Source organism: Carcharhinus amblyrhynchos, chromosome 15 (genome assembly GCF_965287045.1).
Source record: "Carcharhinus amblyrhynchos chromosome 15, sCarAmb.v2.hapA, whole genome shotgun sequence".
Classification (NCBI taxonomy): Eukaryota; Metazoa; Chordata; class Chondrichthyes; order Carcharhiniformes; family Carcharhinidae; genus Carcharhinus; species Carcharhinus amblyrhynchos.
In genome coordinates this window covers 13,991,097-14,005,077 of record NC_137338.1, presented here as the reverse complement: position 1 = coordinate 14,005,077, position 13,981 = coordinate 13,991,097, and the positions used below count along the sequence as shown (strand labels likewise).

At 40.9% G+C, this 13,981-nt stretch overlaps 1 protein-coding gene across 9 annotated transcripts in view; it reads right to left on the bottom strand.

Moving 5' to 3' along the window:
* stxbp5l (syntaxin binding protein 5L) overlaps nt 1-13,981 on the bottom strand; it is a 454,881-nt gene that overhangs the window by 315,964 nt on the left and 124,936 nt on the right. For all 9 annotated transcript variants that reach the window (XM_080203426.1, XM_080203432.1, XM_080203427.1 and 6 more), the window contains exon 4: nt 9,431-9,531. In XM_080203426.1, coding sequence (XP_080059552.1) covers nt 9,431-9,531 — 101 coding nt within the window. The remainder of the gene's footprint in view (nt 1-9,430; nt 9,532-13,981) is intronic.

The window sequence follows — 13,981 nt, the reverse complement described above, 5'->3', positions numbered from 1 at the left end:
CTTATTAATAAAGCAAAGTGTATTATACGTTTTTCTATCTGCTGTCTCTCAACCTGACCTGCCACTTTAATTACTTATGCATTTATATATACGCTGGTCCCCCTCTGCTCCTGCATCCGCTTTAGAATTTACCCTTTATTATATATTATCCCTCCATGTTCTCCCTTTCAAAAGCATTATTTCATATTTCTCTACACTGAACTTCATCTGCTGTCCACCTATTCCACCAACTTGTCTTTGAAATTCTACACTACAATCTTCAGATTTTATCACCAAAAATCTCTGTCCTCGTTGGGATTCTTCGCTACTGCTGAAAGTGAATGGAATTTTGGCTGGAACACTAAATTCTCAGTTCTCACTTGCAGCAGCGCAGCCATGGATGAGATTGATGAATCTCGCCCCACATTTTTACTTTTACTTGTCTTTTCTGTAGGAAAACTAGCCTGTTCAACCATTCCTGACATTGATAGCCTTTCAGTTGTGGCTCATAAGAGAAGAAAATTTATATGGACAAGGTAGTTCAAAATGTCTATTTCAGTGCTTCCATCTTCAGTCTTTTATGTCAATATTTACCATTGTGATTAACTCGCACAAAGTCCCATTCACCGTCCACTTATGCTGGTTTACCTTTACTGGATCCCAGCTTGATACCTGGCTTTAAAATTTTCACCTTTGTTTTCAAATCTCTCCATGGTATCATGCCATCCTATGAGCATACCAGTTTTCAAATGCTCCACCATTGGTCAAGACCTTCAGCTCTGCAATTCCCTTCTTAACCTCTCCACATCTATCTCATTTTTCCTCTTCATGATGCTTCTTAAAAACTATGGTTGCCAAAGAAGAAAACCAACATATCACAATAGTAAATGTTCCATAATAACATGAAGTACAGTAAGAAGTCTCACAACACCAGGTTAAAGTCCAACAGGTTTATTTGGTAGCATGGCTTTCAGAGTGCTGCTTTTTCATCAGGTGAGTGGGAGTTGGGTTCACAAACAGGGCATATATAGACACAAACTTAATTATAAGACAATGGTTGGAATGCTATTCTTGACAGGTAAATCAAGTCTTTACAGTCACAACATGAAACACCTATATGGCGCTACAATGCGATATATCCATACGTCCCAACAGGCAACTTCTACTTTAGAGATGATAGTAAATACAACAATAACTTGCAATTAATGCCAAAATAAAAGCAAAACTATCACTGACAGAAAAGAATCTTAAACGTAGTGCAAATTTTTATGATTTTTGTTATGCATGTAACTGCAAAACAGTACTCCAAGAAGTGGGGATGCCGGCGTTGGACTGGGGTGGGCACAGTAAGAAGTCTCACAACACCAGGTTAAAGTCCAACAGGTTTATTTGGTAGCACAAGCTTTCTTCACCTGATGAAGGAGCAGTGCTCCGAAAGCTGATGCTGCCAAATAAACCTGTTGGACTTTAACCTGGTGTTGTGAGGCTTCTTACTGTACCCCCAAGAACACATTCCAGTGGTTCCCACTTTGATGTCACAGTGCACCTTTAAATTAAATAAAACACATCCTATTTTCTCTAACTGAATTGCCCTCCAGTAAAAGCCTTTCATCTCTAACAACTTATAAAAGAAACACATTAAGCCGCCATCTAATAAAATTTTCATTAGTTAAGCAGTTTATAATGAAAGTCTTATCACCAGTTCCAAGTCAAATACAACCTACTTAAGAGAAAACATACACAATTTAAAAGTGTTTCCCATTAATGATTTCAGTTCTTAGTTTAAGTCTGCATTTCTTAAAGTGAAAGTTCATTTCATAACAATAAAAACATTCATTTTCTTCCCTTTTAATCAAAAAAAACTAAAATTTAAAATATATAAATAGCAAAGTGCAAATGTAGAAATATTGTGAGCAACATTTCACTGGCATCGTTAATATGGTATCTGGGCCTGCCTCTGTGAGCAGTCTTTTGATCTGGGGAGGAACAAACGGCAGGACAACTCATAGGTCTTGCTGCAGTGACAGGCTCCTTTTGCAAACTCACTTAGTGTATGATCGATCCTGAGCTCTGGGGGATTCTTCCTGTCCTTTTAAAGACAGTTTCTTGGACAATTCAAAAGAAAGTCAACTAAATGGATCAAGCAGCCAGTCCAAGTTTTTCATACTTGTGGAGGGGAAGTAACATTCAAACTTCTCTTTATCTGCAGAAGTCAAAATGTTCTTATTTTTCCCTGCATTTTAACATTCAGCTCATTCAAATAGCTGAATATATCTGAAGAATATGTAACCTTAGCACACCAAGAATAATCGCATATTTAATCTTTCTGTGGCAATTCATGCAGAGTGGAAACCTCTTTCAGCACATTATGGAACTCATAAACAAGGGAGAGGACCTTTCCCCAAGACAGCCATCACACTTCAGCATACAGGAGTAAACCTTGACACTCAGCTTTCAATTTTTCATATGAAATAGTGAGCAGTGCCATTTCAAAAGATGTGATTTTACACATAGATACAGTGACTGATCTTTATGTCAGGATTCTCTTCTTTCATTTTATTCACAAATCCTTTAACATTAACCATCAAGGACTCATAAATCCTTTGAAGTTTCGCTTCATAGAAGCTGCCTTCATCAGTACAGATGAAATGCACTCAGTTCACTTAAGGCTGTTTTCCCCCAGATAAGCAGTTGTGACACGAAAGATTTCCTCTCAGTAGCATGATTGGGCAACTCTTTGCAAAAGAAGAAATACACTAATAGCATCCCTGTCAATGTACCTGACATTGGCAAATAGCTAGCAGGGTCTATCTGTGCTATCTATGGAGTCATCAATCTGCAGGGCAAATTTTTCACTCATTTCTAATTTCTCTCGAAGCATCCGTTTAATATCAACTGACATTTCAACAATATGCCATTTGATTGTATTATCAGAAAGAGGTACTTTGTTGATTTCTTTGGCAGCAGCAACAGCTCCCAACATTACTTCACAATACCTTTGCATGCTGGCAGAATTAGGGTTTTGATAATGGTGTGCACCTTCTTCAAGTTTGCTATGAGCTGAACCACCAGGTAACTTGCCTCCAATTAATTATCTGAAGCTGGGACATCAGTTTGTTCTCTCAAGCATTTGAAGGTACAATATATCCTTGCTAGGGAGCAAACTGTGTTTTATAATCAAACGGTGCTTTAACTTAATACATTACAACTTCTCCCTGCAAATTAAGTATTCTGGGGCAGAGCAAGAGGCATCAATCCATGAAAATCCAATGGTCTTTGTATGAACCTTGAGTTTCTCTCTTGAGGTATTGTTGTTCTGGCCACATCAGAATCAAAGTAGGATTCTTCAGTTCTCTTCAAGAACTTCTCCGTGGCAGACAATGGTCAAAACTCACTACATTACACAATAAATGCCCTCAAGTATCAATTTACAGGAAGAATATCAGCTCTTCAGTTATGCCAAGCATAACATTACTGCTCTAAAAGTACGTCCTTGCCCCAACACCTTGTGACAATTTTTGGTTGCCTACTCCAACTTTTGGGGCTTCTTTGAGGGTCTTTTTAACTACTAAAACGTCTTCACTTAAGGTTTGCTCTCCCAGCCCTTTGTCTAATTGGAGCTGGTTTCTCTTGTTCTTAACTTTATTGGTTCCTGTTTCTTACTCCTATCTGCTACTCTTACTTGGAACTTCATTTTTGGACTTCTTCCTCTATTTTCTCCCTGTCTTCTTCAATTGTCCCTGGATCTTCGTGCCCTTTTTGAGATTTCACTCCTTGTACAGGTGCGTGGGGCCTTCGCCTTCAGATCCAAGATCAGCATCTCCAGGTCCTGATGAACCTCGGGCACCCTGTTTACGTGCTAAGTGGAAACAGGCTGCACATGCACAGTTTGGGATTTTTTACATTTGTCAGACCCATGAGCACATGCAGGAGGTTTGGCAAAAATAAATAATCCAAATCATTTATGTTTGACCAGCTCCTGGCTTGCACATGCACAGAAAGCCCAAAGTTCATTGAAAATAGAGATATTGCCCTCAGGACTGCACACAAAGATAGATTTTGTACATGCACTGGTATGTTGGGAGAGGTTCCAGAGGATTGGAGGATTGCGGATGTGGTTCCTATTTTCAAGAAAGGGAACACGGATAGCCCGGGAAATTACCGACCGGTGAGTCTGACCTCAGTGGTTGGTAAGCTGATGGAGAGGCTTCTGAGGGATAAGATTTATGAGCATTTGGAGAAGTTTAGAATGATCAGAAATAGTCAACATGGTTTTGTCAAGGGCAGATCGTGCCTTACGAGCGTAGCTGAGTTCTTTGAGAATGTGACTGAACACATTGACGAAGGAAAGGCGGTAGACGTGTTTACATGGACTTCAGCAAGGTGTTTGATAAGGTCCCCCATGCAAGACTTCTTGAGAAGGTGAGAGGGCATGGGATCCAGGGGGCTTTGGCCTGGTGGATCCAGAACTGGCTTGCCTGCAGGAGGCAGAGAGTGGTTGTGGATGGGTCTTTTTCTGCATGGAGGTCGGTCACCAGTGGAGTGCCCCAGGGATCTGTTCTAGGAACCTTGCTGTTTGTCATTTTCATAAATGACCTGGATGAGGAAGTGGAGGGATGGGTTAGTAAATTCGCCGATGATACGAAGGTTAGTGGTGTTGTGGATGGTCTGGAGGGATGTCAGAAGTTGCAGCGGGACACAGATAGGATGCAAGACTGGGCGGAGAAGTGGCAGATGGAATTCAATGCAGATAAATGTGTAGTGGTCCATTTTGGCAGGACCAATGGGATGAAGGAATACAATATCAAGGGTAGGAGTCTTAGCTGTGTTGAAGAGCAGAAGGATCTTGGGGTCCGGGTCCATAAGACTCTTAAATCGGCCTCGCAGGTGGAGGATGTGGTCAAGAAGGTGTATGGTGTACTGGCCTTCATTAATCGAGGGATTGAGTTTAGGAGTCGGGAGGTAATGCTGCAACTTTATAAGACCCTTGTCAGACCCCACTTGGAGTACTGTACGCAGTTCTGGTCGCCTCATTATAGGAAGGACATGGAAGCTATTGAAAGGGTACAGAGGAGATTTACAAGGATGTTGCCTGGATTGGGAGGCATGCCTTATGAAGATAGGTTGAGGGAGCTGGGACTCCTCTCCCTGGAGAGACGAAGGTTGAGAGGTGACCTGATAGAGGTTTATAAGATGTTGAGAGAAATAGATAGGGTGGATTCTCAGAGGCTATTTCCCCGGGCTGAAATGGTCGCTACGAGAGACACAGATTTAAGGTGCAGGAAAGCAAGTACAGAGGAGATGTTAGGGGTAAGTTTTTCACTCAGAGGGTAGTGAGTGAATGGAATCGGCTGCTGTCGGTGGTGGTAGAGGAGAACTTGCTGGGGTCTTTTAAAAGATTTCTGGATAAGTATATGGGATCTAATGGGAGTGGGGGTTATAGATAGGTCTATGGCTTAGTAGGTATAGATGTGATCGGCGCAACTTGTGGGCCGAAGGGCTTGTTTGTGCTGTAGTGTTCTATGTTTTATGTTTGAAACCTATATTTTTCAGCACAGTACATCACTGTGCCTCTGGTTGGGAATCGCTGCATTAGTTGCATTTCTGGCCTTGAAGCATTTTTGTTGCTCCAGGAATGACAGAGTAGCTAAATATATTTTACTTGAAGGCACTTATCTGGCACAGGCACAACGAAGTCTCTTTCTGCACTGCGTTATGTCATGCCACAATTGTTCTGTGGACTGTTGAGATATTTCACATTGGTCACAAGACAACTGCTTAGATATGGTCTCATTAACCTTATTATCTAATCGTAATCTTCTAAGGAGAGCAGTTTTAACATTAAAACTAGATGGAATAGTCTAAAGTTTAAAAAATGACAATGGTTTAAATTCTCCATTGAGTATTTAGCAGACAATAACTGGTCAGTACAGAATTATCAGTAGGTATAGCATTTTTTGATCATATTTGGTGGCAATGAAGTGTCCAAAAACAAAATCACTGCTCTCACATTTTTTAAAATTCATTTACAGTATGTGGGCATTGCTGACTAGGCCAGCATTTATTGCTCATCCCTAGTGGCCCTGGAGAAGGTGCTGGTGAACTGCCTTCTGGGGCCGCTGCAGTCCCTGAGGTATAGATACACTCATAATATTGATAGAGAGGGAGTTTCAGGATTTTAGTAACAGTGAAGGAATGGTGATATATTTCAATTCAGGAAAGTGAGTGACTTTGGAGGAAACCTCAAGGTGGTGATGTTCCTAAGTATTTGCTGTCTTTGTCCCTCTAGATGGGAGGAGTCATAGGTTTTTGGAAGGCGCTACCTAAGGAATCTTGATGAGAACCTGCAGTGCATTTGTAGATGGTACACACTGCTACCTACTGTTCATTTGTGCACATGGCGATGCTGACTGGACAGCACTTATTGCCCATCCTAGTTACTCAAAGGTAATTGAGAGTCAACCACATTGCTGTGGCTCTGGAGTCACGTGCAACACAGACCAGGTAAGATCAGCAGATTTCCTTCATTAACTAAGGACACGAAGTGAACCAGATTTTCTGACAATCGACAATGATTTTATGATCATCATTAGGTTCATAATTGCAGATACTTTTTTTATTGAATTCAAATTCCACCATCTGCTGTGGCGGGATTTTAACCGCGGTCCCCAGTACATTACTGAATTTCTGGATTAATAGTTTTGTGATGATACCACTAGACCATCATCTCCTCGGTAATATGTTTTGTGGAAGAGGTAGCAACCGAGCACGTTGTTTGGTCCTGAATGGTGTCGAGCTTCTTCAATATTATTGGAGCTGTATCCATCCAGGCAAGTGGAGAGTATTTCATTACACTCCTGCCTTGTGCACTGTAGATGGTGGACAGGCATTGGGGAGTCAAGAGGTGAGATAACTGCTGCAAGATTTCTGGCTTCTGGCATGCTCTCATAATCACCATATTTATATGGCTAGTCCCGTTCAGTTTTTGTCAGTGGTGACATTGCCTGGCCCTTGGTGAATGTTATTTTCCACTTGGCAGCCCAAGCCTGGATATTGTCCAGGTCTTTGCTGCATTTGGATGTGGACTGCTTAGGCATCTGAGGAAGCACAAATGGTGCTGATCATTGTGCAGTCATCAGCAAACATCACCACTAATGATGAAAGGAAGGTCATTGATGACACAGTTGAATTTGGTTGAGCCTGGGACAATACCCAGAGGAACACCTGCATTATGTCTTGTAATTGAGATGATTGATCCGAACAACCACAACCATCATCTTTTGTGTCAAGTATGACTCCAACTAGGGGGGGGATTCCCCTTATTCCTTAACTTAAGGGATTCCCCTTATGTTGCTAGGGTTTCTTGATGACACAATCAGTCAAATGTTGTCAAGGGCAGTCATTCCCACCTCACCCCTGAAATTCAGTTCTTTTGACCATGTTTGTACCCAAGGCTGTAATGAGGTCAGGAGCTGAATGATCCTGGCTGAACACAAGATGAGCATCAGTGAGCAGGTTATTGCCAAGTGCTGCTGATGACCCCTTCCATCACTTTACTGATGATTGAGAGTAAACCAATGGGACGGTAGTTGACTGGGTTGGATTTGTCCCTTTTCTGTTGTACAGGACATAACTGGGCAATGTAACACGTAGATGCCAGAGATGTAGCTGCACTAGAACAGTTTGGCTAAGGGGTGCAACAAGTTCTGGAGCACAAATCTTCGGTACTATTGCCAGAATGCAGTCAGGAACCGTAGCTTTTGCAGTCTCCAGTGCCTTCAGCTATTTCTTGATATAATGTGGAGTGAATCGAATTGGATGAACACTGACATCTGTGCTTCTGGGGACCTCCAGAGGAGGCCAAGATGGATCAACCAAAAGGCTTTTCTGGTTGAAGATTGTTGCAAATGCTGCACTGATATGCTGGGCTCCCCCATCTTTGAGGATGGGATATTAGTGAAGCTCACCACCGTCATAATAGATGTGGCAGGACTACAGAATTTAGATCTGATTCCTTGTGGAATTGCTTAGCTCTGTCTATTAAGTGCTGCTTATGCTGTTTGGCATGCAACAGTCCAGTATTTTGTAGCCTCACCAGATTGACATCTCTTTTGTAAATACGCCCTCCTGCACTCTTCATTGAACTAAGGTTGATCCCTTGGCTTGGCAGTAATGGTAGCAGCCATGCAAACTTATACCCTTTGCAGCAAGGTCCTTGATTAATTATCAGGGGTGTAGTTCCCTGATTAAACAATTGCTTTGTTCAAACAAACCATGCCAGGACATGAGGTTACAGATTGTGGTTGAATAGAAATCTGCTGCTGCTGATGCCCCACAGTATCTCATGGATGCCTAGTCTTGAGCTGTTGGATCTGTTCAAAATCTATCCTGTTTAGCTTGATGATAGTGCCACACAATACAATGGAGTGTATTCCATATCATATATTTAGATACTCTGTAAAAGCAAAGAGGCATTATGAAGCTGAACGAACCAACCAGTTGATATCCATAGCAGCAAGCTACTAGTTCCATGTTTACCTTTAAAACAACTACTGATGGCTACACTTGCTCAAATATTACTACTAAATTTTAATATTAACAAGAATTAAAAACAAAACCAGAGCATCAGTGTTCTTAAGGTTAGGTGGTGCTGGCATTGATTTATCTGCACTCACTTTAATCATTGAAGATTGTTTCCCTTCTCCTTAAGCGATGTTGCCTTGTGTTGTTTTAGGGGTTTGGCCAGTCTCAGCCATATCGTAACTTGATGAAAAACAATCAGACTGTATTTTAATCTGTCATTCCAAATAATTGACTAGGTTTAGAACAACAGTTAAAATGAAGTACAGGAGATTTTGTTTAAACAAATTTATTGTTTTGTTTGAACAAAGCAATTGTTTAATTTGAACAAAACAACTGTTTAATCAGGGGACAATGACCCTGATAATTAATCAAGAACCTTGCTGCAAAGAGTGTATGTTTGCATAACAGGAGGCATGTCATCAAATTCAACTATAATGCTCCTTGTTATATCACCCATTATGAGAGTCTAAGAAGTGCTGAAAAGTACCCACTTGAGCAATGTGCTGAAGGGCTGCTAATATCCTTACTCCAATTCACCTTGAGTGGGAAAAACTCAGGAGATAAATAAACAGCAAACTGTAACAAAATAGAACAAAAAAGGCAAGACACAAATTGAAACTTTAAATATAGGAATAGCAGTAAGAAGAAGCCTTACTGCTGGCAATAGTTAAATTGAGAGGTTAGTCTTGGTATGGAACGAAGTCACACGTATTCATTTGATTATATACGTAAATCTTCTGAATATAGGCAGATGAACATAATCATTTCAATAAACTACAAGCCAAGATATGTTTGTACATCAGATACTACATCTAAAATGTTCTTGTCACACTACTTCAGAAAAATAGCAACATGAACAACCTCTTACCGTTCTCGATTGAATTTGAGTGAATGAAGGATTGCTGGGCGCTTTTGTCGAAGATTCCATAAATGAAGTGTGTCATCTGCACAAGCACTTACTAAAGCTCCCTGCAGAGATACGGAAAAAGAAATTTCATGAATGATCAAATTATTCTTACTCTCCACAGGATATTTTCCACTGAAATTATTTCAATTACATGGTGAGATTAGGGAAGCTGGGAAATGTTCTAAATACAGAGATGGTGAACAGATTTGATAGCGGTTAAAATCATGAAGGACAGAGTAAATAAGAAGAAACTATTTCCAGTGACATCAAGATCAGTAACTACAGGACAAAAGGTAACTGCAAAAGGACAAGGTTTGACATAAGGAAACATTTTCTTTACACAACAAACATGATTTGGAATACACTGCCTGAAATGGTGGTGGAAGCAGATTCAACAACAACTTGTATTTATAGAGCGCTTTTAAAGTAATAAATCATTCACAGCAGTTCGCAGGTGCAATATAACGCAACATTTGATACCAAGTCATGGAAAAACATATTTGGGCAGATGAACAAAAGTTTAATGAAAGAGGTAAGCTTTAAAGATAATCTTAAAAGAGGAATAAGTCGAAGAACAGTTGAGAGATTTAGAGAGGGAATTCCAGAACTTAGGGCGCTGGTGGTTGAAGAAACAGTCACCCATGGAGGACCAAATAAAATTGGAGATGCTGAAGAGAACAGGAGTGCAGATATCTTGGAGGGCTAAATGGCAGTAGGAAATTAGAGAGGCAGAAAAGTGAAAGACTGTGAATGAACTTGGAAATGAAGATCAGAATTTTAAAATTGGCCAAAATGGGTCACCAAGCACAGCGGTAACGAATAAAGTGGACTTGGTCCAAGTGTGGACACAAGCAGCAGAGTTTAGGATGGTTTCAAATTTACAGAGGGGGAATGTAAGAGAATGGCCAGATATATTTTGGAATAATCAAGTGTAGAGGTAACAAAGACTTGGATGAGTGTTTCAGCAGCAGGTGAGCTGAAGAAGGGGCAGAGTGATGGTGATAGGAAACTGAAAATACTCTTCATGATATGGGCATGTGGTCAAAAGTTCATCTTAGTTCAGTTTCCTTGGAGAGGTTGCTAGGGACTGAGATGGGATTGGTGACTACAGAACAGAATCTGTATAAGGAATAGAAGATAATAGCTTCAGTCTTCCCATTATTTAATTGCAAGAAATCTCTTTTTGTCGAGAGGCTGATCTCAAATCATTGTGACAATTTACAGACAGTGCAAAGCTCAAGATATTAGGTGGCAAAGTAAATCTGAAACATGTGGAAACTGATGCTGTGTTTTTGGATGGTATCGCTGCCGGGCAGCACGCTGCTGTGAAATAAGAGGGGCCCCCTCCTTAAGGATAGTTTCTTGGGATCCCAGAAACTGGAATCTAGATTCGATAGTAACTTTGAAAAGGGAACTGGAAAAATATTTTAAGCAGAAACATTTGCAGGGCTATGTTGAAAGAGCAGGGAATGGGACTAATGATCATAGAATAAGAAGCCCTTTGGCCTATCGAGTCCACGCTGATACATTAGAAACACCTAAACTTCCACTTAATTCCATCTGCTAGGACTTGGCTCATAGCCATGAATGTTATGATGTGCTAAGTGCCCATCCAGATACTTTATAAAGGATGTGAGGCAACCCTGATCTACCACTCTCATACGCAGAGCATTCCAGTCTGTCACCATCCTCTGGGTAAAAACATTTTTCCTCACATCCTTCTAAACCTCCTGCCCCTCACCTTGAGCTTATGCCTATCGTGACTGACCCTTCAACTAAGGTGATCATTCTGTCCATGTCTCTCATAATCTTGTACACTTCAATCAGGTTGTGCCTCAGTCTTCTCTGCTCCAATGATAACAACCCAAGCTTATGCAACCTCTCTTCATAACTTAAATGTTCCATCCCAGGCAGCATCTTGGTGAATCTCCTCTGCACCCCTCCAGTTCATCACATCCTTCTGATAATGTGGTGACCAGCACTGCACACAGTACTCGAGCTGTGGCCTCACCAAAGTTCTATACAACTCCAACATGTTTTCCCTGCTTTTGGAACCTATGCCACAATCGATAAAGGCAAGCGTCCCACATGCCTTTTCACCACTCAACTAACATGCCCTTTTGCTTTCAGAAATCTGTGGACAAACACGCCAAGATCCCTTTGCTCCATAGAACTTCCTAGTGTTGTACCATACATTAAATACTTTCTTGTCAAATTACTCATTCCAAAATGCATCACCTCACACTTTTCAGGGTTAAATTCCATCTGCCACTTATCTGCCTCTTTGACCATTCCAACTATATCTTCTTGTAGACCAAGGTACTCCCCATCTCACTGTTAACCACCCTTCCAATCTTTGTGTCATCCTCAAACTTACTAATCTTACCCTTCCATGTAGCCATGAATGTCATTTATATCAATGATGAATAATAGGAGACCCAACACTGATCCCTGTGGTACACCACTGGTGACTGGCTTTCAGTCACTAAAGCAACCTTTCTGTTATCACCCTCTATCACCTACAGCTGAGCCAATTTTGAATCTGCTTGGTCAAATTACTCTGTATCCCATGTGAATCTACCTCCTTTACAAGTCTCCCATGTGGGAACTTGTCAAAGGCTTTGCTGAAATCCATATGAACTACATTGACTGCACTACCGTCATCTACACACTTGGCCACCTCCTCAAAAAATTCAATCAAATTGTTAGGCATGATCTCCCTCTGACAAAGCTATGCCGACTATCCCTGATCAAGCCTTTCCTCTTCAGATAGATGGTCTCCTTCGGAAGTTTCTCTAATAGCTTCCCTACCACTGATGTGGGACTCACTGGTCTGTAGTTCTCTGGTTTATCCTTTTATGTAACTCTTTCAAAAAGTTGTCCCATGCCCAGAGGCAAATAGCCTTCTTCCATTCCATATCATTCTCTAAAATTGAGTGCCAAGGTGATTCAGTAAAAAGTAATAAATTTCTATTTCAATGCCATTTTGATGAAAAAGTAGACAAGGAAACATTAAACCGAGGTCCAGCTAGTACTCCCATATGGTAAATGGTCTTACTACTATTTCAAAAAAGAGCAGTTCCTGGTCCATATTTATCCCTCAGCCAATGTTATCATATTGCTGTTTATGGAAACTGGTTGCTTACATGACAACAGTAACTACACTTCTGAAGTATTTAACTGGCTGTAAAGCATTTTGGATACCCTGAGGTCAGGAATGGCTTGATTTTGGGAGGAATCCTCTGTTCTGCTGTTGGTGAGCTTGGAGACAGCAGTTCATGGGCCACTGTGAGTCAACCTCTGCCCCTTGCTTCCAATCTCCCCTGCCCACCTCTTCCAATTGTCCCCAACACCTCCTCCCATATTATTTATCTTTAGGCTGGGTCCTCTACAACCTGGGACTCTCGGAGTGCCATTATGACAGAAGCCACAGCACTCTCAGTGGTGCCAGTGATTGGCCAACAACTCTTGCAAGGTGGTACTTCCACTCCAGAGGTCTTGATTTCAGGAGAAGGCCTGCCAGTGACCTTGCCATTATCTGATTGACATGTGGTTTGGCGAGCCTTCCTGAAAAGAGACACCTCAGGGGTTTCACCAGCTCTCCAGCCAGCAAGTGAAGATCCCAGATACCGCAACACGATTCTGCCCATAGCTGAAAATCTTTTTTCTCTTGTATAAACAAGGGACAGAAAACAGTAAGGAACAGTACCGAGCACAGAAGTGAAAACATTATTAATACATATTCTATATTCTGAGGTTATATTGCTAATTTCCAAAAATATAACTTACAAACAATTTTACTCTCAAATTTTTTTTGTTTTGCCAATTATTTTGAATCTGTACCCTTTAGCTCTTGATGATTGCTTGGAGTGGGAATCGTTTCTCACTATTAACTGTCCGTACACCTTAGGATCTTCAATACCGCCATCAGTTTTGCTCTTAGTCACATAAATTAGTTCTTTTAAAATCAAAAAAAGTTCATGCATCATTTCACAAAAAATAATTTCTTCCCCCACCAACCCCCTGCTGAAAAAAAATTACAGCAAACTTTATGCCATCTGGCACTCTGAACAACCAGAATTCTCTAGTAACCGAAATTTCTAAAACTGGATTTAAAAAAAAGTCACTTTCATTGTTCAGATAATGCACTTTAAAAAAACTAACAATACTAAGAAGAGATTGTAAATCTGTTTTCATTGTTCTCAAGCTTTGCAATGAAATTATTAAGTTATTGGGTCAGTTTTGGTTATTGCACTTGAGCAAAGATAGACTACTGGGAACAATCATCAATAAAGCTGACAGCTCTGTTTTTTAAAAAGATAGTTTCAAGGTCATGGTGTCAGCTTGGTCTTTAGTTGCGGTGTTTTTACTGTGATACCATGCTGTGCTGGGACACTTGACTGCTCAGTTGTACTACCTTGTACTACCCTCAACTCCTGAAAGACAGATGAGAACCAGGTCTTGTGGGCAGAGTAATGCAACTCCCATTAAGTGGAATTTTTGATTGACTGG